This window comes from Labrus bergylta, chromosome 7 (assembly GCF_963930695.1).
Source record: "Labrus bergylta chromosome 7, fLabBer1.1, whole genome shotgun sequence".
Classification (NCBI taxonomy): domain Eukaryota; kingdom Metazoa; phylum Chordata; class Actinopteri; order Labriformes; family Labridae; genus Labrus; species Labrus bergylta.
This window is the reverse complement of record NC_089201.1, coordinates 22,261,480-22,285,562: the sequence shown is the minus strand read 5'-3', so window position 1 is coordinate 22,285,562 and position 24,083 is coordinate 22,261,480. Positions and strand designations below refer to the sequence as shown.

The 24,083-nt window shown below is 40.9% G+C and overlaps 1 protein-coding gene across 1 annotated transcript in view; it reads right to left on the bottom strand.

The window, feature by feature from the left end:
• The window catches only part of LOC109993093 (A disintegrin and metalloproteinase with thrombospondin motifs 20), an 84,917-nt gene that overhangs the window by 21,653 nt on the left and 39,181 nt on the right, over positions 1-24,083 (bottom strand). The window contains exons 14-28 of the mRNA XM_065957028.1: positions 23,353-23,489; positions 22,396-22,513; positions 18,398-18,493; positions 15,773-15,939; positions 15,472-15,601; positions 14,559-14,685; positions 14,233-14,443; positions 13,868-14,032; positions 12,575-12,745; positions 11,438-11,557; positions 9,274-9,381; positions 7,680-7,844; positions 6,624-6,893; positions 5,130-5,291; positions 4,554-4,730 (exon numbers count right to left, since the gene is read on the bottom strand). Coding sequence (XP_065813100.1) covers positions 4,554-4,730; positions 5,130-5,291; positions 6,624-6,893; positions 7,680-7,844; positions 9,274-9,381; positions 11,438-11,557; positions 12,575-12,745; positions 13,868-14,032; positions 14,233-14,443; positions 14,559-14,685; positions 15,472-15,601; positions 15,773-15,939; positions 18,398-18,493; positions 22,396-22,513; positions 23,353-23,489 — 2,324 coding nt within the window. The remainder of the gene's footprint in view (positions 1-4,553; positions 4,731-5,129; positions 5,292-6,623; positions 6,894-7,679; positions 7,845-9,273; positions 9,382-11,437; positions 11,558-12,574; positions 12,746-13,867; positions 14,033-14,232; positions 14,444-14,558; positions 14,686-15,471; positions 15,602-15,772; positions 15,940-18,397; positions 18,494-22,395; positions 22,514-23,352; positions 23,490-24,083) is intronic.

Sequence of the window (24,083 nt, the reverse complement as noted above, 5' to 3'; positions counted from 1 at the left end):
TGGTTTTTTATTTATTAAGTGAAGACACGCTTTCTGGGAATTCTACCAACAGAAGAGGCCACTACATGCGGTAAGACAATCTCTGCGGCGGCAATGGGAAATATTTGAACAGTGTTATGTAAAACAAAAACCTCAGACAGATTTGTACTCGGCCTGGATCTAACAGAGCATCCAGCTCCTTAAGAATCGTCATAGTAATGAAATAGTGTTTAATCTTTGGTTCTATGACGTGATTATGGATATCAAAAAACGTGATGGGACGGGAACTTATGATGGGAGTGACGAGTGTAAGAGTAATATCATAACAGATTAAAGCCTCTGATCTAGGTTGATAGATTTGGATCACGACTGGATGACGCTCAAGCACGTACATCGTTGTTCATTTCTAGATATATTGTAGGCGCCATAGCACTAAGCTAATTCAAGGTTTCTTTTTGTACTAACAAGCGATATGGTCAATAATGAGTCAACAGAATGGAATATCGTTAACCGCTGCATTATTTGATAGTCTGGCCTGTGCTTTTCTTCAAAGTAGGAAAGCAGGACTGTATGAAACGCGTTATAAAAACCAGAAGTTTTCTGTAAATATTATCCTTCCAGGGCCTGGTTTTGGATCTCCTCAACTAAACAACCCTTGCCATCATGAATTAATACGAATTATTGCTGTAGTAAAAGTAATGCTCACGCTGTCTCCTGCCAAACACTTTACAGAGAGCTCTATTAATGCAATGGTAAACAGATGTGCCACCCAGCTCTCCAGTTTGATTTGGACTGTGGATGTTTTCTCCAGGGAGATAACGGAATAAAACATTATTTATTTTTTTAAACTGCCTGCAGTGTTTTTAATCTGCACTCTGTTGAGGTGTGCGAGTAATACAGATACTATACAATAGAAGGTGAATTTAAGCATGCACCGTAATAGTTAATGACTTTAAGAACTACTGAAAAAGGCAGTTTAACAGAGTCAATTGAGGGTCAAATACCTAAATACCACATAATGACCTGTGTCAAGTCTTTTCTGTGAGCCGTTTGCAGTTACTCCCTCTGCACACTATGTACTGCATAAATAAACTGCATATGGGTTTCATAAATGTACTATTGAGGTGCTGTACTTTAAATAACTTCTGTGTCAAAACCAAAACTGCTCCCCTGTATATGCAATAAACAATGTATTCCAAGCGTCACTATTTTACGGTGTAATGTGTCCTTTATTGTTTTCCTTTCGTGTCAGGCTGTTCAATAGAGAAACCTTTTTGTAGGATTTATATGTATTTATAACTTAAGATAAATCAAGCCCTTCCTTTCCAGTACAAACCAGGTGCTAATGTTGTTAAAGGTAACGTCTGTTTGTCGGTAAAATACTGCATTGAGAAACAACACAAATGTCACAGTTATTTGTCTTTAATAATATTTACAATGGGGAAAAAAAATGCTAATTCAACACATTTATGTATTTTTTTGCATATGGATGAAATAAATAGCAAAAAGAACAACAACGAACCAAAATATGCAAAATAAAGTAGAGTTGCTCCCTTGAGTTTGGCAACTTTGCACCACTGGATTTTAAAAAAAATATGGAGGAGTGGGAATGAAACTGTCATGGCTGAGGAGTTGTGTTGCAGTGGAAGTCTTGGTTGAGAATGACAATCAGCAAAAAGAGCAAAGAAACAAAGAAGGAAACTGCAGACTGCCTCACACAGAGGAACCCCGACATAAATAAAGACCCAACTGCAACACTTCACCTGACATATGTGTCATCATCACTTGATGTTGCCTTAACCCAAATATAAATCAGCCTGTTGCTTACATTTCACATTTTAAACTGGTTACAAATTGGTTGCAGGAGCCAGAAGTTTGCAAAGCTGCAAAGTGTGAGGGGAGTGCCTGACTCGACACATACTCAGACTGTATATGGAAAAACGACTGTGGATCCAGCACTGAGGGAGAGCTCTTATTTCTGAGTTGTAAAAGAGTCCTCAAACTATGTACTAACCTAAGAGAGTATCTCGATGAATACTCGTATAAACCACAGTATTTCCAGGTCCCCTCTTCATGTAAAGACTATAGTTCTTTTACACACTTGCAGTTTGGGTGTTAGGCCTATTTTCACCTGTAACCACGCCTTTCTGTGATGTCACCGTTTACTGACATCCTGTGTACACATTTACATCACTGCAGCAAGGTGGCCTTCAAATCCGCAAAATCAACAATTTTAGCGAATGTTAGCAACTCTTTGTAGGTGGATGTATCTAAAAGAGTCAGATGAATATGAAGCTGTAACCTGTCTATAATTTACAATTTCTACCTGCATGTCTATGCCAACAGCTTAATGTTTTAAAGGGCACATATTATCCCCCTTTTTCAACCAGTTTAAATGAGTCTCAGAGCTCCCCAAAACATGTCTCTGAAGTTCCTTGTTATAAATACACTGATCCTGTATTTTTTATCATGCCTATAAACCCCTCTATTTCAGCCCTGCTCAGAACAGGTTGTTTCTGTGTCTGCAGTTTTAAATGCAAATGAGCTGTGTTTGACCACGCCCCTCTCAAAAAGTTGATAGTTTGGGCTTTCTTGCACAATGCCATATTGTTTATAGGGAAAAGGCAGACACGGAGGGCAGAACAAACACCTAGCTGTGGGAGTGTCACCCACCTGGGGGAGGGGTTATTTCCCTTTGTGAAGTCACAAAGTGAACATCTCCAAACGGCCTGTTTGAGCACACATTTTCTGAAAAGTGGAGCAGGTAAAAGATGGAGAGGATTATCTTTTCTCGTAATTGGGCGGTCTGTAGACAGACTAGGGACAAATATGAGTGTTAGAAACCATGGTAAAGTGTATTTTGCATAATACGTGACCTTCAAAGAACTATATGGAGAAAAAACAGAGTCTATGCTCTAAAAATGTATGAAATTTATTTTTGACTCATTTCTTGTGAACCAGTTGTGTTCAGGTGAAATGTGTGCATAATGACAAATAATTCAAGTAAAGTGTTACATCAACCTGAACTGGAACAAGTCATTAAAGCTGCACCATGTAATAATCTATTGTAAACAAATAAATACGTTTCATTTGAAAAAAAAATAAAACAAATCCTTCAGAAATACAAAAACTGGCCAAAGGAATAAAGAGACACAGCGACAAAGGATTATAACTTTATAAAGCGGAGGTATCTGTGTGCTTAAGTTGTTTTTGTGGACAAACTGTGACTAATAGAACTGACCGTTTTGTGTCTGTGGTCGATAAGCTGCAATGATGCGGCCTACCATTAACAGCATAAATAAACTCTTTCTAAGCCTGAATATATGATATACACGCTATGGTGTTTATCTTCATGATACCGACAATGCACCATTATAGAACTGAATAGCACCTCATCTTATATGTGAACTTCACTCTAAACTGCATGTTAGAGTCGCTTTTTCTTTTGTTCATGTGCTTTACTTACCAAAAAAACAAAACACAAAAACAGCTGCTTGCGCCCAGTGGATTGATGTTGTGTGTAAATGAGGAACCAGGTGAAGGAAGATGTACCAACGGCTATTACAGTGTAGTTTATAAGCATTATGCTCGCTACTTTTGAGATATATACTCAATTGTTTACTGGACAATATATTTCATGTAACTTATAATAATGAATATTTTAAGAAAACACTTTCCTATAATGCCTTTCTTGCCACAAGGACTTTTTTTTCAAATGTACTTTTTGGATATTATTTTAAAGATTATTTTGTATCAGTTGTTATAATTTTCTATTCTAATGTGACAATTTAGATATTTTGAAAGAAGTCAGTCCTAAAACAGATGAAGCCATTAATTTCATTTCAACTTTAGTTAAGTGAGTGAAACATGGTTTGAAAATATTTTCCTCTGTACAAACTGTATTTACTCATAGAGAGATATGAGAGGTCTGACTGAGAGCACCAGCGGAAATATTAAATATCATATTCAGAAAAACGCTACATGAAAAAACAAACTGTACAAGATACATATACAACATACACTGACAGCCATTTGTGGCTGTTCAATTAAAGTCATAATATTAACTCTTATACACAAATATACACTTGTGTACTGGGGATACAGGGTGAAGACAGCAATAACAACAAAGAACATTTACTTCACGCCTCATAGATGAAATAAATATTTCCAGAGTTATGTTCTCTAAAGATATATGGCATGGTTGGACAACTCTGTCCTGATTTATAGGTTTTGTTTGGAGCCTTGGCTCAAAATGGGAGCCATGTGTTTTTAATGTTTCCCTAAGTGGAGCAGCATTGTGTTTTTGTATATTTTTGTCTTTTTTTTTTCTTCTTGATTCTAATCAGCACCATGCCCACTGCGGGGCCCATCTGGGTGGGCTCGAGCTGGCTAGCCAAGAGTGGCTCAAGACACCCAGCGTTCACTCTGGAATCTCCGGCAGTTTTAGGCTAAAAAAAACACACTCAGTGCACAGGTCTGAAGTCATTTTTAGCACACACCATGTCTACTCACAGTGACAGGTCCTCAGTGAGGAAGGTAAGTATCGGAGGAAAAACAAGTGAGTACTATCGTACCGGCTTCCAGGGTCGGCGGTGCCACGAGGCAGAGCCCGGGCACGGCTGCAGGTTGCATTGCTCCATGTCGGGCGGCTTGTCCAGGATGTCACAGTTGTAGTCGTTGAGCCGCTGGCCGTTTGGTCTTTGACAAACCACCAGGCGAGTCTTCCTCCCTCCACCGCAGGTCAGGGTACACTAAGGTTTGCGAACAAAAAGATTTATTAAGATTTATTTTGGGTATTTTTGCCTGTATTGGATAGGACAGTGGATAGAGTAGGAAATGGGGATGAGAGAGTGGGGAATGACATGCAGGAAGGGAGCCATAGGTCAGACTTGAACCCATGCCGTCTGCCCTCCATTCATGGGGCGCGACCTAACCACCAGTCCATCTGCGCCCAAAAATGTGTGTATTTGAAGACCTGTCTTTACTACCCAGTTGTAAATACAGTTTTTTCACACTACTTCTTTGTAAAGTTGATAACACAGACATGGACATAGAGACAAACGAGACATAACAAAAGGTACGTATGAAAGGTTCTGTGGAGAATGTAACTAGGTTCAAAAATAATGTAGATATGCATTTAAAAAACTCACCTCTCCCCAGACACCATAGTTCCACAGAGGGCAGGGTCCAGAGTCACAGCCCTTTGACTCGGCAGGTTTGACCCTCTCGTCACAGTAGCTGTTGCTGCGTCCATCAGCGTCCTGACAGACCACCACTCGTCTCTGGAAGCCTCCTGCACAGGTACTGGAACACTGCAGAGCACACACAGTGTGTCAGTGGTGGCTACGGTGCATGAACACACCTATATGCCAAACTAACAGGTTACAATCAGTTTGAATGACATGAACCTCAAGCAAAAATTCACCAAAAACTGTATCTAATAGAGTCCTTGTATGAGTAATAATATATCATGGTTTTTTGGCCAAATACTTAATATTCTTAGCTGTTGTAAAATAGGGTACCCTAATCCTACCACCACCTTTGCTGAGCATATTTACAGATTCAAACTTCACTGCTGTTCGATTCTGTTAACCACAGCTCAAGCTTTTGCTTTTTTTCAAATAGTTAAAAACATACTCAAAATCAACAGTATTCTACAAAGCCCACAATGTGAGAACAAGTCGAAGTATTTGCCTGTTATTTTTTGCACTTACAAACATACCAGTTATTATTGTATGATTAAGGATTGTTCAGATTTCACTGGTGTTTCCAATCAATCTTTACAAGCGCCAAAATGCTGGCACACAGATACAAACAGATACTCACAATACATAGACATCCTGTTTTGCTAAATTAACCTGAGTCCAACCACGACTAAACCCAGCTGCACCGTTCAAAATGATCGCCCAAAGATGGAAAACATCAGCTTAGCCTTGAACAGAGCAGTAGGAACAGTCTGCATCCAATTAAAATGACACATCCCCACTGTCAATGGGAGTGAGTACATTCAGTGCTTCTATATGTGAGGGAGGACAAGCACAGAGTGAGCCTGAACAGCAGCGGCTCCCAGTCAAGTTCATTATGTGAGACTGAACAGCGTACTGGGATGAATGCCTCTGCTGGGGACATGGCTCTTCTTGCGGTGTTCAGACAAATAAAGCCAAACAAAACACTTATTTCATCTCAGGAGACATCGGGATTCTAACGTGAGCAAACCAGGAGCATTTCTAGGTTGTGAAGCTTTAGATTCCTAAATCACTACATATACATTAAAAACACATACTGCTGTCCATAGCATACACTGCAATCTGTCCCTTGATGCTATTTTTAAAGTCCATTACCATGTATGGCTTTCTGCCTTGGGATTTGAAATATCTGCGAGCACCAGGTGAATGTGTTTCCATGCCGACACATGACAACACATTGTCCATAGTAGTTTCCATGCCGGCAGTACTTTAAAAAACATTCAACCTCCATCAGCTACTTTTAAAAAAACAAGTTTGTAAAAGAGTGAAGACTATCAACCGTGCTTGGTTTATTGTAAACACTAAATGAGGAAGTACTGACTGGAATTTCTAAAACAAAATCTATCACGAGTCAAAACATTCCTGCACATTTCCCCAAAGATCAGGTGTTGAACATACTGCGCCCCAGGGTCCCGTCCTCCACTGGTTGTCTGCTGAGGGCACGTTCCAGCTACTGTGTCCAGGGTGGCGCCCGGGGTCCTTGGGATATCCGTAGGGCTGGTCATTGATTCGCTGGCGGTGGTAGACAGAGGAGCAGGGTGCAGAGGTACACTCTTGGTCTGTAGCAGGCTTCTCATCTGGGTCACAGAAAGCCTGGTCCACTGGCTGATGGTAGTTGGAGCAGACCACCTGCCTGGTGGCTCTCCCCACGCCACAAGTCACCGAACACTGGGGACAAGGGGAAGAAAACCAAGCTCAATCTAACAGAGAAAAAGTCATTCAAAATATAAAAACAACTAAACATTTGAAAGAAAATGATACTTTCTTGTAAGCCTTATTAATCACTCTGAGTTCTAGATCTTCCATCTTATTGGTAGTGCAAAAAAACCAAAAACTTTACTGATGTCATAAAATGTATCGATCCTGAGCTTTCTAAACACCACATATTCCAAAATTTCCTCTTTGTTTTCCCAAAAAGATTAATTCCAATTACTTCCCCAGGGAGTTTTTGCAATTTTAAATCAGCTAAGAGTCCGGGGGAGTGCTGTTTTCATTGATTGTTTCCATGTATTGTTTCACGATGTGAGGCATTGTGATCAGAAGCCCCATGAGTCTTCAAATCTGAAAACAACGGGAGTGGAGATCAACCTAACATGACATGAATTTAATCAACCTCAAGACGTTGTCCTCAGTGAACTTTCATTAGGGATTTCGAATAGAAAGAGGACATTTCACATGAACGCATGGTTAATGGATTGTGACAGAATCCTTGCAAATCATCCCTCGTTCCTAATGTCAGAGTTTCCAGTTGCCTTTAAGTGACATCCTCAAGAGTTTTGGCTGTCATGCCATGCAAACATGCACAAATCAATAGTTAACTGTCCAAGATCACAGCAGTCACAAATCCCAGTTTGTTTCAGGGTGTTTGTAACATTGTTTTGAACTGAGTGATTACTGACTCACGAGTGGAAAACATCTGTATTGATTGGACACAGTTCTGGATGCTTTACTTACAGGAGACCACTCCCCGGCACGCCATTGGCCACAGGGGCTGAAGCAGGGGGAGGTCTCTGGGGGGCGGGGCAGATGGGCGCAGTATGATTCGTCAGCCACGCCTCCCTGGGCATCTCTGCAGCTGACATAACGCGCTCGCTTCCCCTTCCCGCAGGACACCGAGCACTGGAGGACATGCAGACACAAGCAGAGCTGGGATAAATGTTTGTCCCATGTGGAATCTTAAACATGTTTGTATCATGTGTTTTTTTTCTAAAGTGATGCCATCAAATACATTCTACTCTTCCTGACTCAAAGTGCAAAGAAGTGGAGTGTAACTTTGAGGAATGCATCCCTCGTTGTTCATGGTGAACGGACTAGATGGACAGAGGTTTCTATGTAAAGTGAACACTGACCAATCAGCGGGAGAAACTTGGGGTTAAGTGACATGCCCAAGGACACATCGGACATGTAGCTGCATGCTGTAAATGCAGATCCTACTGCTGTGATTGCACAGACAAGGTTGATTACACCAAGAATAAAATTTTTAAAAAAAAACATCACCTAGTTCAAATTCGTCACAGTGTAGTAATACCTCCTCATATCATGTGTTCATAACAGAAACAAAGGACATTTCTTAAAGTGCTATAGTTTACATTTTCATTAGATTTACGTGTTTTTAATTCTCTTTGGTGACACAGATCAATGCATTTAAGTTCTCTATCTGCAGTATATGTCCTGAAATGACTCCCTAATCAGATTTGACCTCACTGCTTTACCTCCAATGTCTCAACGGGACTCCACAGTAAACTTTTCAGAGGGGATGAATACCTAATGCAATCAAATGGCTCCGCCTCGAATAGGCACGTTAATATCCCTCTCATATCAATGACACTCTGAGTATGGCAGATCCGCTGCCTGGGGGAATGTACGAGTGTGTGTGTGTGTGTATAATATGTATGTGTGTATTAAGACCACACTGGCGCTGGCCTCTTTGACATGCACGCTCGCGCCGACTCTCAGATTGACAGACCAGGTTCAATCCTCGAAACCGTACACTCGTGTTTAGATGGAATCTGGTTTTCATTTGCGACGACTAACAATGCAAAGAATCAGAGACACAGAGGGGCCTCTCAGCACAGACAGTGGAGCCTGTGTGTTTGTGTATATAAATGTGTGTGTGTGTGTGTGTTTCAGTATGTAGATACAGCAGGGGGTAAAAGAGACAATGCCAAAGAGGATCATGGTCCTGTACTGTGGGTAATAGCTAAAGGAATGTTGCGCTGTACAATCAACTTTAATGAGTTAACCTTATATTTGCAAACACACATGCAGGAGACCCATCATTACTGGAGTGTGGTTTTCCTCTATTAAAGACACAGAAACACAGAAACAAATGCATGCACATATACAAACTTTCATCAGTATTCTCATTTTTCAGCAGATCATTTCACCTCAAGCTACACAATCAGAAAGCAATAAATAGCAGGTATACTTATTTGTTTACCATTGAAGAAAAACCTAATTGCTTTTGTGTATTCATTGGACTCTATGAAGTAAACCAACCAGCTGCAATGTGTGTTGATAGACCCAATAACCCTCTTCGTTTCCTTACCGCAGTCCAGGAACCATATCTCCACTGAGTCAGGAGCTGAGCAGAGTTGTCAGGGCGGGGTGTGCTCTGTACTGGAGAGGCCCAAGGACACGCAGGCATCTCACAATCCTACAAAAACAAGATTAAAATACAAGAAAATTAGCAAATATTGTGCGTCATTCATCACTACATTGAAGCAATTGGATTCATTATGCCAAAAGTACTTATAAACACATTTCGGAGACTCCCTTGGATACAAACATTAAGCACATGTGGTGCTCTAATAACTTAAGTTGTCCTTAAGGAATAGGTTGTTGAGAAAGACATAAAGTCCAAAAAATTACTGGAAAAAGATCCTCTATTGTTGAGTTCCATTTCTTGAATTCCGGATCCAGCTTTAAACGGATCTCTTAAATGGAAACTGAAAGGTCAGTTCAACACTAAGAACCCTAATACAATACTGTACATCTAAACCAGGTTAGATGGGCTTCAGCCTTAAGGTCTTTGTCCCCTGTGACATATGGTGTGTGGACAGGGTCTTATCGCCCCTATTAAACAGAACTTCGAGAGTATCAAACTACTGTGTCATCAAGTATTTCCTACTAAAAATGAAAACAATCAATCACAAGATAGAAGACGGGACACAGTGTTTGGATGAATTTAATTGGATTGTTGGCTACGACAAAGCTTTATAATAGGTCAAAAATTAGTAGACAGCCCAGAGTGCAGGATGAGTCATCAGATGTTTAAAACTCTTTATATGAAGAGAAAGTTTGGTAAGCTATTTGCATGTAAAAAATACTTGAGATAATTCATTATTGAAATATATTTGGCAGATAATGGGAGACATATAAATATTTAAGACAGGAACGCTGGATCAAAACCAGGAAAATGTATTCTTTATTTCATGGGGACTTTAAGGAAGTTGTCAAGGTTATCTTATTGATGGAGCATCCTTGTGAAAAAGTAAAGATCAACAGCACTATGCAGACAAGTTGATTTACTTTTAACCAATCAGTGGATGATTGATACAGTCAGTGATTTCTCAAGTACAAACATGAAACACTAACGTCATTCATTCAGCTTTCAGGTTTCCAGATAGATTATGCTCTGGGTTTAGAGTCTAAGTGACCCTGAAACAAAAGCAATTGCTTCATACATACAGTAGTTGCTCAGTCATGCTTGATTTAAGATTTAAGTATCTGGTTTATGTCACTGATATCTGATCACTGATGGAAGTACAGAGGCGATAAGTTGGCTCTGCTTGTTGTAGGACTTGCTGCAGTGTACAAACCAAGCCAATGAGATTTCAAGCAGCACTCAAAATGTCATATTTACAATCAACAAAGACTTTATGTGATGTAGAAAGGATCAATAGTGTGTAAAACACAGTTATTAATGGCTCTATTGTTGGTCCACAACTTAGTAAGGGTAGCAGGCAGCTGTGTTCACTGAAGAAGTTCAAACTATTGCGTTATGATCCCTGCCAGGAAAGCAATGGAAGACAGGCTACGTTAGCAGCTAGCTAGTGAACACAGCTCTTCAACTCAGGAGTGAGTGGAAGCCATATATTAGTATCTATCTAGAAGAATGAATTCTTATGGAGTCTACTGGATGTACTGTATAAATCATTAATTTATTTTTTTTAAGTTACAACAAACCAATGTTGTGTTTACAGCATGCTCTGCTGACCCAAAAAGTAGCCAGAGAATGCTGCTGGAAGTTGGCTTAAAAGTTGTATTATCTCGTAGGCTCTACTTTAAGGTTATAGTTCAAGAAGCCCACTGATCTATATCTGGCATGTCTTTTTTGATGGATATACAGTAATACTTGACAGTTGTTGTATAAAAGTGTAAGAATACTCTGAACAGTGAGGCGGCTCATTATAAAATGCAACCCTGAGGTGTATTCAAAACACACAAAATTAGATAAATGAACCCTTAAAAATTCTATTAATACCTGGGAAAATAAATCTTTATATCGTGTCCTCAGATGATGTTTAAGACATCTGCATTCAATTCTGTATGCAGCATGTACTGCTGTTTATGACTTGCACTAAATGTGTTTACCCCAAGAGCAAACCACCAACTCTGGGACAAATAAGGTCGATCTTTGAATATTGAGCTTGTGGTTAATTGAGCTGTTTTTTTGTGATCATTTATTCACTTCTTTTTTTTTTTTGTACCTGGCTGTCTCTGGGTCTGGCTGCAGCGTTGCACTCTCTGTCGTCTACTGTGTCGCCATAGTCCCCTGACACGCACCTAACAGCCCTCATCTGGTAGCCATGGCCACAGGTCACCGCACACTGAAAGACAAAAATCACACACATGCATAAACACACACAAAAACATAAGGAGAGAAGCCCAGTCGACCGCATGCTATCTCTAACTCTATTTAAGTATGTCAAGGTTGATATCTTAGACGGGGCCTCAGTCAAGGTTCACCTCAGCAGAGTCTGGGTTAGACTCCGAGGTTCATACACACACACACACACACACACACACACACACACACACACACACACACACACACACACACACACACACACACAGTCTCAACCCTTTACCCAGTTCTTGACTCACATACAAAGCGATCCGACCGCATTCAGGTACAACATGAGAGCAGAGGAAGTTCCACAGGAAAGGTTTATTTGAGCAGCAAATTGTAATTACACAGGCATTAAGGAGCCGATATATTCCAGCTCTGTAAATACAACTATCTGACTTCATACAAACACATGTGGGAGGGCATTACATCTGCATGCATTAACTAGACTATGACGCTCATTCATGCATGTTTTATTCAGCCTGTGATATACCATAATAAGGCTGGATCTATATAGAAATATTTGGAGGCTTAGGCATTTGAAAGAATGTATATGTATGTATGTGAGTGTGTGTCTGTGTGTGTGCGTGCGTGCGTGCGTGTGATGTGTGCACCGTGGTTCAGGTTTAGTCTGACAGGATATGAGGGAAAAGTGAAAGCATCATGGAGGAAATGGCAGCTGGAGTCAGAGCACACTCCTCCGTAACTTGCCGGTATATCATGTTACACGTGCACACACAAACTCGAAATATACACCGTCACTCAGTCCTACACTCAACATTCTGCCTCGACGACCACACACACACACACACACGTGCACACACATTTACAGAGAAACAGATATCAAGGCAGCTAGCCACACGTGAAACCCATTTCCTCAGTGAAACACTGCATCAAGTCACTTCGCCCCAGTATGTCATATCTGCATGTGTTTTTCTGTGTGTGCGTGTGTGTGTGTGTGTGGGTTTATGTGTGTGTGTGTGTGTGCAGGACTCACCGCTCCCCAGACGCCGACCTGCCAGGATGCACAATCTGGCAGCTCGCAGCTCCCCACAGCTGCAGGTTTGCTGGACGGGTCGCAGAAGTGCTCGCTCAGCTTCTCCTCCCCGGCTCCCACACTGCAAGACACTTGTCTGTGCCTCATCCCCTTCCCACAAGTCACCAGGCACTGGGGGAGAAAGAAGGTTGAGGTAAGGTATGGCATGATGGCAGAAAAGTAAACAAAAAGACAAACATTAAAGTTTAAGTGAGTGTGTATGCATGTTGAAAGTGAAACAAATTCATTTAAACTTAGTCTAAGGTTCATAAAAGGAGGATTCAATGTAGAATAGTAATGTTTGGCTTGTTTTAAAATAGGCTAATAAACTGATTAATTCTGCTTCTTAGAAATCTGTTCAACTCCCTGAATTACATTTTAAACCTCTGACACAACTCTCTCTTTGAGTGCAAAGCTATTCCCAAGATGGATTTTCTCAAAGTTAAGGTGGCTGATTGTTTTGGTATTTTGGGTGTTTGGTGTTATAAGACATGTGTTACAATATTACTTATTATTTCTAAGCTTAGACTTGAACAGAAAATTTTGCATTCTCTACCAAGCTTTATAGATCATACAATTACTAAAAATGACTAAAACGTGCAATGAAAAAGTTTCCTTATTGAAGCACAACTCAAGGTTATCATTGTTGTCTTGCCCATATGAACAACGAGGCACTTTGCAGATCATTTGACCGACAGTAAGAACATCCCTCTTACAATAGACAATGAGTCTTCATATTAAAAAAAGTCTCTTATGGTAATGACCCCGAATGTAACTGTACTCATTCGTTCTATTAGATTTTAATCAATGTTAACCTTAATGGAACAGTTTTCCTTTTTGGGATGTTTTTGTTGTTTTCTTTGTATTTGGTAAAAGGTTCTAAACTGTAGATATTATTTATCACACATTCTCAATAACAACCCTCTCATCTCTCTTATTCATATTGATTGTCTCAAATCAGTTCACCTCACTGTGCAATTGTTTCACTGAGTATTTGTCTTTTTGGTTTCACTTTAATTGTGCACTTTTTGTATCTTGACATCATTGTAAATAAAGGAAAACCTCAATGAGTTTTGAGGATAAATACAGGTTAATGTTGACAAGACTATCCGTTTGTACATTTTGTTCATATTACAAAATATTTTTTGGTTTGCAGTTTCCGTCTAGAGATGAATAAAGATGTATACATATTCATTCTGCCTTCAAAGTGTTGTTGTTTGCATGTATGCATGTATGCATGTGAGGGGTTCCCACCTCACTCCACTCGCTAACAGTCCACTTGGGACACGGCTGGTCATTGCAGGTTTCCGTGACAACCCTCTGGTGTTCGTTGCACTCTCTGTCCACCAGCCGTCTGCCCAGGTTGTTCATACAGTACGACTCTCTGCTGCGGCTCCCACGTCCACATGTTTTAGAGCACTGTGTGTGAATAAACATCGAACAAGTTCAGCCCACCTAATCATATGTTCATTTAAGTTTTTATTTAAACTGATAATTCATGACTAGAAATGATAGAGAAAATCAGAAAGAATCTTTAAAAAAAAGTTTTTTGGGGTGGCCATCAAACAATTTTTTGTGTCTGCAATTTAAAAGTATATATAACAGGAGTATTCCTATACCTGAGACCAGGCACTGTACTGCCAGCTCTTCAGTAGACAGTCTCCATGGCAGGGCTCTCTGGTCTGAGGTTTGACGACCTCTCCACAGGCGCTGGCCTCGATCCTCTCACTCTGCCTCTTCACTCTGCTGTACTTCATACACTGAACATCCAGGCTGCGGTAGCCGGGGCCACATTTAGCCGAACACTCGCTCTTCCCGGCAACGTGCCACCTGTATGAGAGGAGATGTTAAAAAAAAAAAACTGTCTGTCTATGTTTGTGCCCTGAAGTGATGTGTTGTTAGTGTCTGTGCATTTGTGTGATTTTTTTTATGCTTTAATGTGTACCTGACTTCACAATCTGTGTTGCAGGGCTCAGTAACAGCAACAGGACGAGGTAAATGTTCACAGCGTTGGTCTGATACCTCGAGGTGATCACTCTTGCGCACGCATACTGCCTTTCGCCTGCGCTCACCTGCACACACACAAACACACACACACAAACACACACACACACACACACACAGGGAAAAGCAGGGTCCAATCAGACAACATCTGGCAGACAGTGCGCTTGCCAAAATATCACATTTCTTCACCTTTAACAAGTCGGACCAGCTTTCTGACATCCAGACCTTCACCATACAGCCTGAGGGGACCGTGTTGGTCCTCACAGATACATCTCTTTACTGAGTCTCACCGTGCACTCTGACCCACTGGGTGCCTGATTAGCTTGCAACTACAAGGAAAGTTTGAGGGGCTTAGAGGGGTTAAGGGCCAAGCTAAGGGGAAGGTGTCGGTGGATGTGATTGGCCGGGGTTACAGTGGGGTTGCCAGGAGTGGGATTTTATGGAAGGAGCGGATGAGTGAGTAGGCAATGCAAGAGAAATACTAATTCTATGTTCACTGACACTTGTCCACATCCATTCATTATATTTTATGTAATAAAAGCCTAAGAGCTCAACCTGGAACCTATAAAATTCACTTTTATTCAGAATATTTGTATTTAAAGCAGCAGAGAAATGTGTCCATCATTAAGATCCCAAAGCTTTACATTGGTAATCACATGAACAAATACTGTACTTTTAAGACCTAAAAGTACCTAAAAAAGGAACTTATTGGTTTGTTTGTGCAGACAGCACCCAGTTGTTTTTTGTTTTTTTGTTTTGTTTTTGGGGGGGGGGGCAGATGTTAAGCCTTAAAGTCACTGGAGCCATTAAATTAAAATGTTGTTTATGCATGGGGATCTGGAAGTCAAGCTTACCCTGACAGTTGCGGTTGCACTCGAGCCAGGAGCCTGAGGGATCCCACACAAACTGCTCCCTGTGTTCCTCGATGGGTATGTTGAAGGAGTAACGGACATCTGGGTTGTAGAGGTTTCCCACACACAAGACCTGTGGAGACAATGGTGGGAAAGGCGAGGTCAAAAGACTTAACAGTGCGCTTGTTATTATGTCTACAGCCTTATCACGCTGTTGGAGAGGAGATTGAGCTCTGTATGTTTGTAAGGGAGAAAAGGGCAAACTTAGAGAGACAACAAAAAAGAGAAGGCTTCCTCTTAATACCTGCAGAACGAGCTCCTCCTCTATTCGCTCGGTGCAGTTTATACGCTCCACTTTTGTGTCTGAGCCGCTGTAGTCGATGACGGTTCCCTTGAAGGTGATTTCCCTTTTGAACATGGCCACCACAAAGTTCCCATTCAGGAGGGTATTGGACTGGCTGTCAGATAATGCTGGAAACAAGCAGATAAACACATCAGATTTGACCACCAAGAAATAACCAAGACAGAACCATAAATTCAGCATCAGGAGAGGAATGTTTGGTTCCCGAGAAGAGCTGGCTCAGGCAGATCGGAGGTCTTGACTATGTTTACCGTTTGTGGCACTCACCATGCGGCGCTATATGTTAAGTAAACAGTCTTTGAGTTGCTTAACTATTCTTCTGCTAAGCCATTGTTTCAGGGGAGGTATGTTGAAACACCGGTGGCACGAAATTGCAGTTATTTGGAGTTAGACTGAGTGACTCTTCCTAATAGCTGACATTGCAATGTAAACGATGATAGCTCCACCGACTGTGAACACAAACAACTACATAAACGTGCCTTAACATGCCTTTTTCTTTCTCCCCTCTAAACAAGTACATAAACGTGCAAACACTAATAACACACAGGAACACATTGACAGACATTCACTTTAAGAAAACTAGCACATAAACCCAAACTGAACAACAAACACCTTTTTTTATTTCCCTCAAACCCCATGGTTCAGAGAAACATGCAGCTAATCAGAGCATGCATGCCAGAACAATGCATATGATTAGGTCTCTAGATGCAACTTTGTTTACATTTAAGTCTGTACATTGTTAGACGCCAGCCAGTCTTTGGCCCCTGAAATAACTGTGGGGTCTTTGGGATTTTGACAATGATCTACAGTCTCTGGATGTCATCATTCACGCTTTGCGGGAAGGAAAAAAAAAACCAACATGGAGTAAACTGAAACATGTATGAACATTTCAAAATGTTCCTCTGCCTGGTGCTTACCAGGAGTAGATTTTTTTTTAAGGTTATATAAGATTACAGATTTGTATTTACTTTATTGCTGTAATAGTGTAGACAGTGATTGGATATGATATTGGGGTTCATTGAAAAGTCAAAGTTTGAATAGGGGAGCATGAGTTCTTCTAAAACCCTGTATGATCTGATCAACATTGGTGATTAACAAACAAATAATCCTACAAAACAGTTACGCACACAGGTGATAAACCAGCACGAGCGCCAAAAGATGGGCAGGCTGTCCTGAAATTTTGTATCATATCTTCAGGAGTGTATGTATTGAAAATGGCTAATTCAATTTTCTACTGGTTAAAAAAATCACCATGAAGTGCTTTACTTGTGTATACTATACAAAGCACAGACGCTTTCTCTTTGATGTAATTAGTTAGTTAGAGGATTCCCATGTTGAAAGATTTTCCCAGTAAAAGTAAAAGATAAATGCATTGGATACTCAGTCTGCAGAGTTTTGTATCAAAGAACTCCAAATAGAAATGTAAAGTTTACAAAACCAGCATGCTACTGATCAGTATTCATATCGTGCTTCATGATGTACGGCTGAAGGAATACAATACATAGAGACACAATTTTAAAATATATTTATAAAATGGAGATGAGAAACAAATTCATTCATCCGGGTGGCTACAATTTGAAATTTTCCACTGTGTCTGAAGAGAGCTTCAAAGTTGACGCACTTCAAAGGCACATTCTCCTTTTTAATGTCTTGATGATCTTCTCAAAATCTTTTCTACACACTGTAACAGTGGGAGTGACAATATTGACAGGGCATGGAAAATCTCAAACACGTTTAATACACACACACACACACACACACACACACACACACACACACACACACACACACACTTCTTACTCGGTGTGCGACTGTGGCACTCAGGCAAACAGCGGGAGTGGAGCCTCTCATAGCAGCATGGCAACCAGACGCTGCCACATGTGTTTCCTGACAATTTGACTTAAAACATCTTGAACCTGACTTGAACCATCTGAGAGTGGACACCCGCCCTCACAACACAGGCAAAACTACTTTTCTCTGCTTTTCTCTGTCTGTCTCACACACGCACACACACGCACACACACCTAAAACCCAGTGGGTCCATCTAACCCTATCCCCCTATATCCACTTTCATGCGGCCTGGGCTCCACATGCCTCTAATTAGCACCTATTGCTGCCTCATTTATCTTTCTCAGGGTTTGACACTCCATTTGCTTTCCCAAGCGAGCCTCTCTGCCATGTCCAGATGGACCAACGCCCCTCCACGTTTCCCTCATACGCACTGAGTACAAATGACAGCTCCCTTTCCCCTCATGGAAATGCTTTGACAACAGTTTGGCCCACATCTCCTTCACTAAAAGCTTGCCAGTACAACTTCAGGTCACCAAGTCTGGGTGGTTTATGGTCCTGTTAGGGGATAATGACATTGACCTATGAGTGGAGGACTGAAGGGGTGTACCGTAGACATCGTATCAGGTTGGACTGCTTCCATTTGGCATTTATTCTTCCAAGAAAACTGGCAATTCGATACAGTGTCGCTTCAATCCGTATCAGTGCACTGACAGACGCAGAACACACACACACACACACACACACACACACACACACACACGCGCGGAGCACACTCACCGAGGTAGTTGTCGTCTTCTGGCTTTCCGGAGTAGCTGACCTGTTTGATATCAATATTCGTGGCTCCAGCTGGGATCCGCACCACCGTGTTGTAACCTTAAGCAGAAGAAATGATGAAAGAGTTTTAGACAGCATGAAAAGTTACACTACTTTTACAAAGTCTCACATAGTAAACAGAGTAGCCACAATAACAACAGTGAGTGCGCCCCCCCCCCATCATCTTTGATTTTTCATAATAGCTCCACTTGGCTTCTCCAAAACCAAATCAAGGAAGTCCGCTTCCAACCACTGGAGATTTAAATGTCACACTTGGAAAAATACAACCACACACATACACACACAAAAAAAAGGTCTCGTCCTCTCAAATATCCTGCAGGAGACCTTGTTTTAGTCTCAGAGGCCAGACCGTGAAATGATATGTAATTATTCCCTGGACCTACCTTTGGCCTGTAATTACTATGCCGGGGGATGTTGTCCCATGATCAACTAACACAGAAAACAAGTGAGCATGAGCGAGAGAGAGCGCATGAATGCCAAAAAATGAGACAACTAAATTATAGCAATGAAGAATAAAAAAAAAAGGGGCAGGGCGCAAATAAATCGAAAGAAGTGGGTACAAATGATTTGTACGGACAGGAAATGTATTTATTTAAGTTATTTGTTGAGCCAAAGTAGCAGCATTCAAAAAGTCAAACGGCAGAGAAAAAACTGCTCGCTATATTAGGATGTATCTGAAAAACAAACCTGGCCTGACCAATGGGAGAAGTTGCTTTATATTCTGGACGGTTTATTAAACACAAGTGAAATAGCACAAAACGCAGCATTTTACAGTTTTAGAGAGAAGAGAGAGCCGATGATAAACCACTTCAAAGTTATATTTAAACAGGTGTGTCAGGAAATCTTCTTGTTTATAGCAACATTTTGACCATTACGTATTTGGGGAGTTTCATCTATTATACTGTTATATTTATGATGAACAGCTGGTCAGTGTAAGCAACATTTTGTACTTTTGGCTTCTAGCTAATTTCCAGTGAAAAAAAAAAAAAAAAACCCACTGAAGAACAGAGATAAACAAAGGTGCAATACTGGAAGCGTTGCTCTGAGATTCATTATCATCGGTTAGGTGCCATAATGAAGCCTGAGCAGAAGGCGAGCTGAAAGGTGTGAGTTCATGTGATCTGATGGTTATCCTGACACCTCGAGCCACTCGGGGGCAGCACTTGGTTTACATATCTCACTCTCATCAACCTTGTAGATCTTTGACACACATATACACACACTCACACACACACTCACACACACACACACACAGTACAACACATCAAAATACACATGCAGCCCTGACTGAAAAGTAAGTCCATTTGAAGCCACACAAATAACACATCTCTAAAAGGAAAGATCATCTATCCCTTCAAAGAAAAGCCTCATCTTTTCACCACAACACAAACACCTGAGTACAGATTCCATTGGAGTTCACTGTTACTGTGTTTTTATGTGTCCTCCCTAAACACTGGGACCACATGAGTGTGTGAAGTTTAGAAACCGCTAACATGCCCCCACCACCCCCAACCCCCGAGGAAACACTGTATACACAAGCCATCAGAGGCCTTAAGGATACCCCAGCTTAGCCACTGACCACACACACAATCCTCCACAGCCACACAGTGACCCGGAGATGAACAGTAAACACAGAGAACCTGGAGGGAAAGAAAACACAGCCATGCTGCACTTAAGGACTTGCTGCATGGGGATTACCTCAAACATGCTTCTCTCTCTGCCACAAGTCATAAAGAACACTGTTGTTAAAAATCCTGCAGAGGAAAATTAGAAGGCGTCAAAGTAAAGTTTGAAGTGAATACTGGCTGACAAATATTTGCTTGGTTTGTAGTTTTCATTTCTTTAGACCCACCATTTGTTTATTCAGAGGCGCTCACTGCTTTAACCTCAAGTAATGAAAGTTCTTGTGAAGCTCTTCATAACTTGAAGTCAACTTGACTGTTGAGACACACATAAGTTATATGAAGAGCATAAATTATACAATAAGATGTGGCTGGACTTGGACCCTTGCTGCCTAAAACATTCAGTGTGGTTTTAGTATGGGCTGGTTTTAAGGGAATGCAACTAACGATCATTTTCCATTTCAATCAATCTTCCACAAATGTTAAAGCTCCTGTCAGTAGCTTTAAGCTGGTTATGAAACAGTCTGAAATGAATCTTGACGCCTCCTTATTCAATACAAAAACAAACAAGACCAAGGGCAATAACGTTGGCTATAACTATAATGTTATTTTTTACTGCTGAAACTGCTGCCAGGGGGGAGGTGACCATGAAGCGATTAGCATCATCTGCAGCGATAGCCTTCATTTATTATACATTTTATTTTTTACAGCCAAGAGATACGTTTTACTGTTAAAAAAAAAGCAAGATGAAGTTTCGTTCAAAACCACGACTTCCACATGAACAGGACAAAATAAGCAAAGCAATAAGAGGGACTGCTTTGTCCACAGGGGGGCGACAAAATCAACAAACAAAAAAGTCCCTTACAGTTTTTGTATTTGAACGTGTTTTGGGGCTGTATGAGCTGTGTTAGTTTGATTGTCGCCTTTATTTATATGACAGAGGACTTTTGACACCATTCATTTATCAAGGTGTCAGCTTAACCACAGGGTCCGGATTGCCCATTTTTTTAGATTTTTATTTTTGGACTTTGGCATTTTTTGTAGAGATAGGACAGTGGATACAGCCAAAAATCAGTGGGAGAGAGAGAGAGTGGGAAACGACATGAGAAAAAGGAGCCACAGGTCGGACTCGAAACCCAGGCTGGCCACAGCCTCCGCACATGGTGCACGCACTATCCCCTACGCCACCAAAATTGTTCCTGGATGTTGTTCTCTATTCTCCACATTTGCATTTATTTTGTATTTTTTTTCATATTTTTGCATCTGTTATCTTTTTTTTATTTTTTGTTCATGTATTTGTCTTGTTGATCATGTCAAATTAAAAAAAAGCATTTTGAAGAATTTTTTTTTACTGGCTCATTGTTTTGTAAGTAAAATGCACAAAAAAAATTAACTCTGTACACTTTTAAGGGTTTAATTTGTTCAATTAACAGCTTTAAAAGGACTATCATTTATGATAAGTAATGAGAAAGCTTCCTTCCATTTAAGAAGCTGGAGACAGCAAATATGTGACATTTTTGTGACGAAAGATTGAAATGATGAGTTGATTAAAAATGTAAATTCCTTTACTTCATCTACAGACGAGAATAATACGGGGAAACAAGGGAGAAGACAAAGACATAGAGGGACATCAAACAGAAAAAGACAACAGGGTGTCAGATGGAGACACAGGCCCAGGAGCAGAGAGATATCCTTCCCTGGCTACACTCCCACGTCTGTCCTCTTTATTGAGGCACAAGCCAGGTTTCCAGGGCTTAGGACACTGTTTCATTTGGTTCTGTAGAAACAATTGGTTCCTACGACATTGCAACCCTAGCCAGCAGAGTTCAGAAAGAAAACAGTAGAATTGAAACACTAGAGCTCATCGCCAAACTGATGCGGTGAAAACATAACCCAGGCCACACCCAGGGCTTTTACGCCAATGCTTCTTCTGTTTTGATGCCCAGAGCTAAAAGGGATTGGATGCAATCAGCAGTTGGCTCGCGTCGGAGCTCCGCATTAAGGACAGTTCAAAGGGGTGATGTTAGATTTGTTTTTGCTATCAAAAAGACCTGACACAGTGAGATCGCTGAGTTAATCAGTTTAGAAAGCATTTCCCCAAATTTGGCAAACGCACGCATTGTTGCTGAAAATCCGGTTTAATATATTTAAACACAACCAGACATGATATCAGAATCTAAAACAAGCATGTAACAGTCACATGAGACCTTCTATGTTTTCTAAGTGTGTATCAGATAGTTCAGCTGTTGACATATAGCATGTTTACCAACACCTCATCCATCAGTGTATCTCACATGTAATCTGAGCAGCAGGACTCACCGTACTGAGCATCATTAAAGGTCCCTGCCAGGGTTTTACATGACGAGTTGTCCCCGCCACACACCCCGCACTTGTCGTTCCGGGCCTTGGAGTTGAGAACGTGATCGCAGCCTGCTTGCTGAAAGAGGCACGGAGAAGAGAGATGTAGAGTGATGTAATGTGACACACTGTGCGTTACATGCTTATACAGTATTAACCCCTTCACTGCTCCTCCTTATGATATTCACCCTGATGAAAACAAATCAGCAATTAAGTATAAAATGCAAAAGCCTCCTCATGTGTATTTAGACTCTAAATCAGGGACATTGTGACGTTCTTGAATTAAGAAAAAATGAGGTTTGCAGGTGTAGCTGCCATTCAGCACTTATACTTGGTTAACAGCTTTTAATCTAATTATCACCTTCTGTCCAAATGTTTGAAAATGTGATTTTGTTAATGTCACTTTTTTTTTTTTTGTCCATATTTTTTCCTCTCAGCTATTAGCGTGATGTTCCAAGTTTATTTTTTGTGTATCACATTACCTTTTAATCTTGGCAAACATGTAATTGTGGAACAGCATTTCACTGTTGTTGTTTTCATAGAAATAAATAAATATAAATGTATAAATATGATGTTCTGAAGTACGCATTTGCTAGCCTAGCCACTGTAGTCTCAGTAAATGCAGGGGTTAATGACTGTGACCTACAAACACTTCACTCAAAACTCGAGCTTCATCCCTTTGCAGCGATTACAAAACATGACTCATGTGAGTGTGAGTGAGACTGATTGTGTGGACTTTGTTTTTTCAACAGTCAAAATGTGTCTTTGACTCGAATAAACATGCTCGATATACAACATCATGATAGTGTGAGAATGAGTTCAGATGCAGCTGACGTTGATGATGAAGCTCATATATGCGTGTGTGTGTGTGTGTGTGTGTGTGTGTGTGTGTGTGTATGTGTGTGTTCAATGATATACCCTGCAGAGGCCTTGAACGCAGATGTCATAAGTGTCTGTCCCACATGGCGTGCCGTCAATGACTCGGTCCTTCAGCTGATAGTACGCCGTAGTCTCAGCAACCCGGCAGAAGAGCTTACAGCGATCCTTCATTAGTACTGGATGGAGAAAGAAAACAATGAGCGAGCTATTATGAGGTTTACATGATATAAATTATTCTTAAAAACAAGATGAAACTTGCCCGTACTGAGGAAAAGACTCCCCCCCCCCCCCCCCCCCCCTGTTTACATCTTTTTGCAAAGTTCTGCTGACTCTTTCTCAAAAGCAGCCAAATTCCTATCTGTTGTTTGAAGAAGCACTTAGTTTCTGACATTGCACTGGCTCTGTGTTCTTGCACTGCATCACTTAAATGAATGAATCACTTGCAGTAACTTAGACGTGGTTGTTTTTGCCAGATGGTAATCACTGATGTAGCTGGGCAGACCATTGTGTCAGGGACTGAGACAGTGCTGCATGAAAGAGAGCTGCCAAGAGGTTCATATGGAAGGTCTATGTGATGCTTTAATTATGTTCATGTTTAGTGGTAACCAAAGGCAGCTCTCAGACTGTGTTTAGTCTGCCTCACACAGTCAACAAATTGTCGTTAAGATCTTCTATCTTCTCATTAATACTCAAATGTGAATAATCATTCATCACAATTTTGCACGTCTTGGCCTGCATATCCCCCCTGTACAAAATGTGGACTCGCTGTA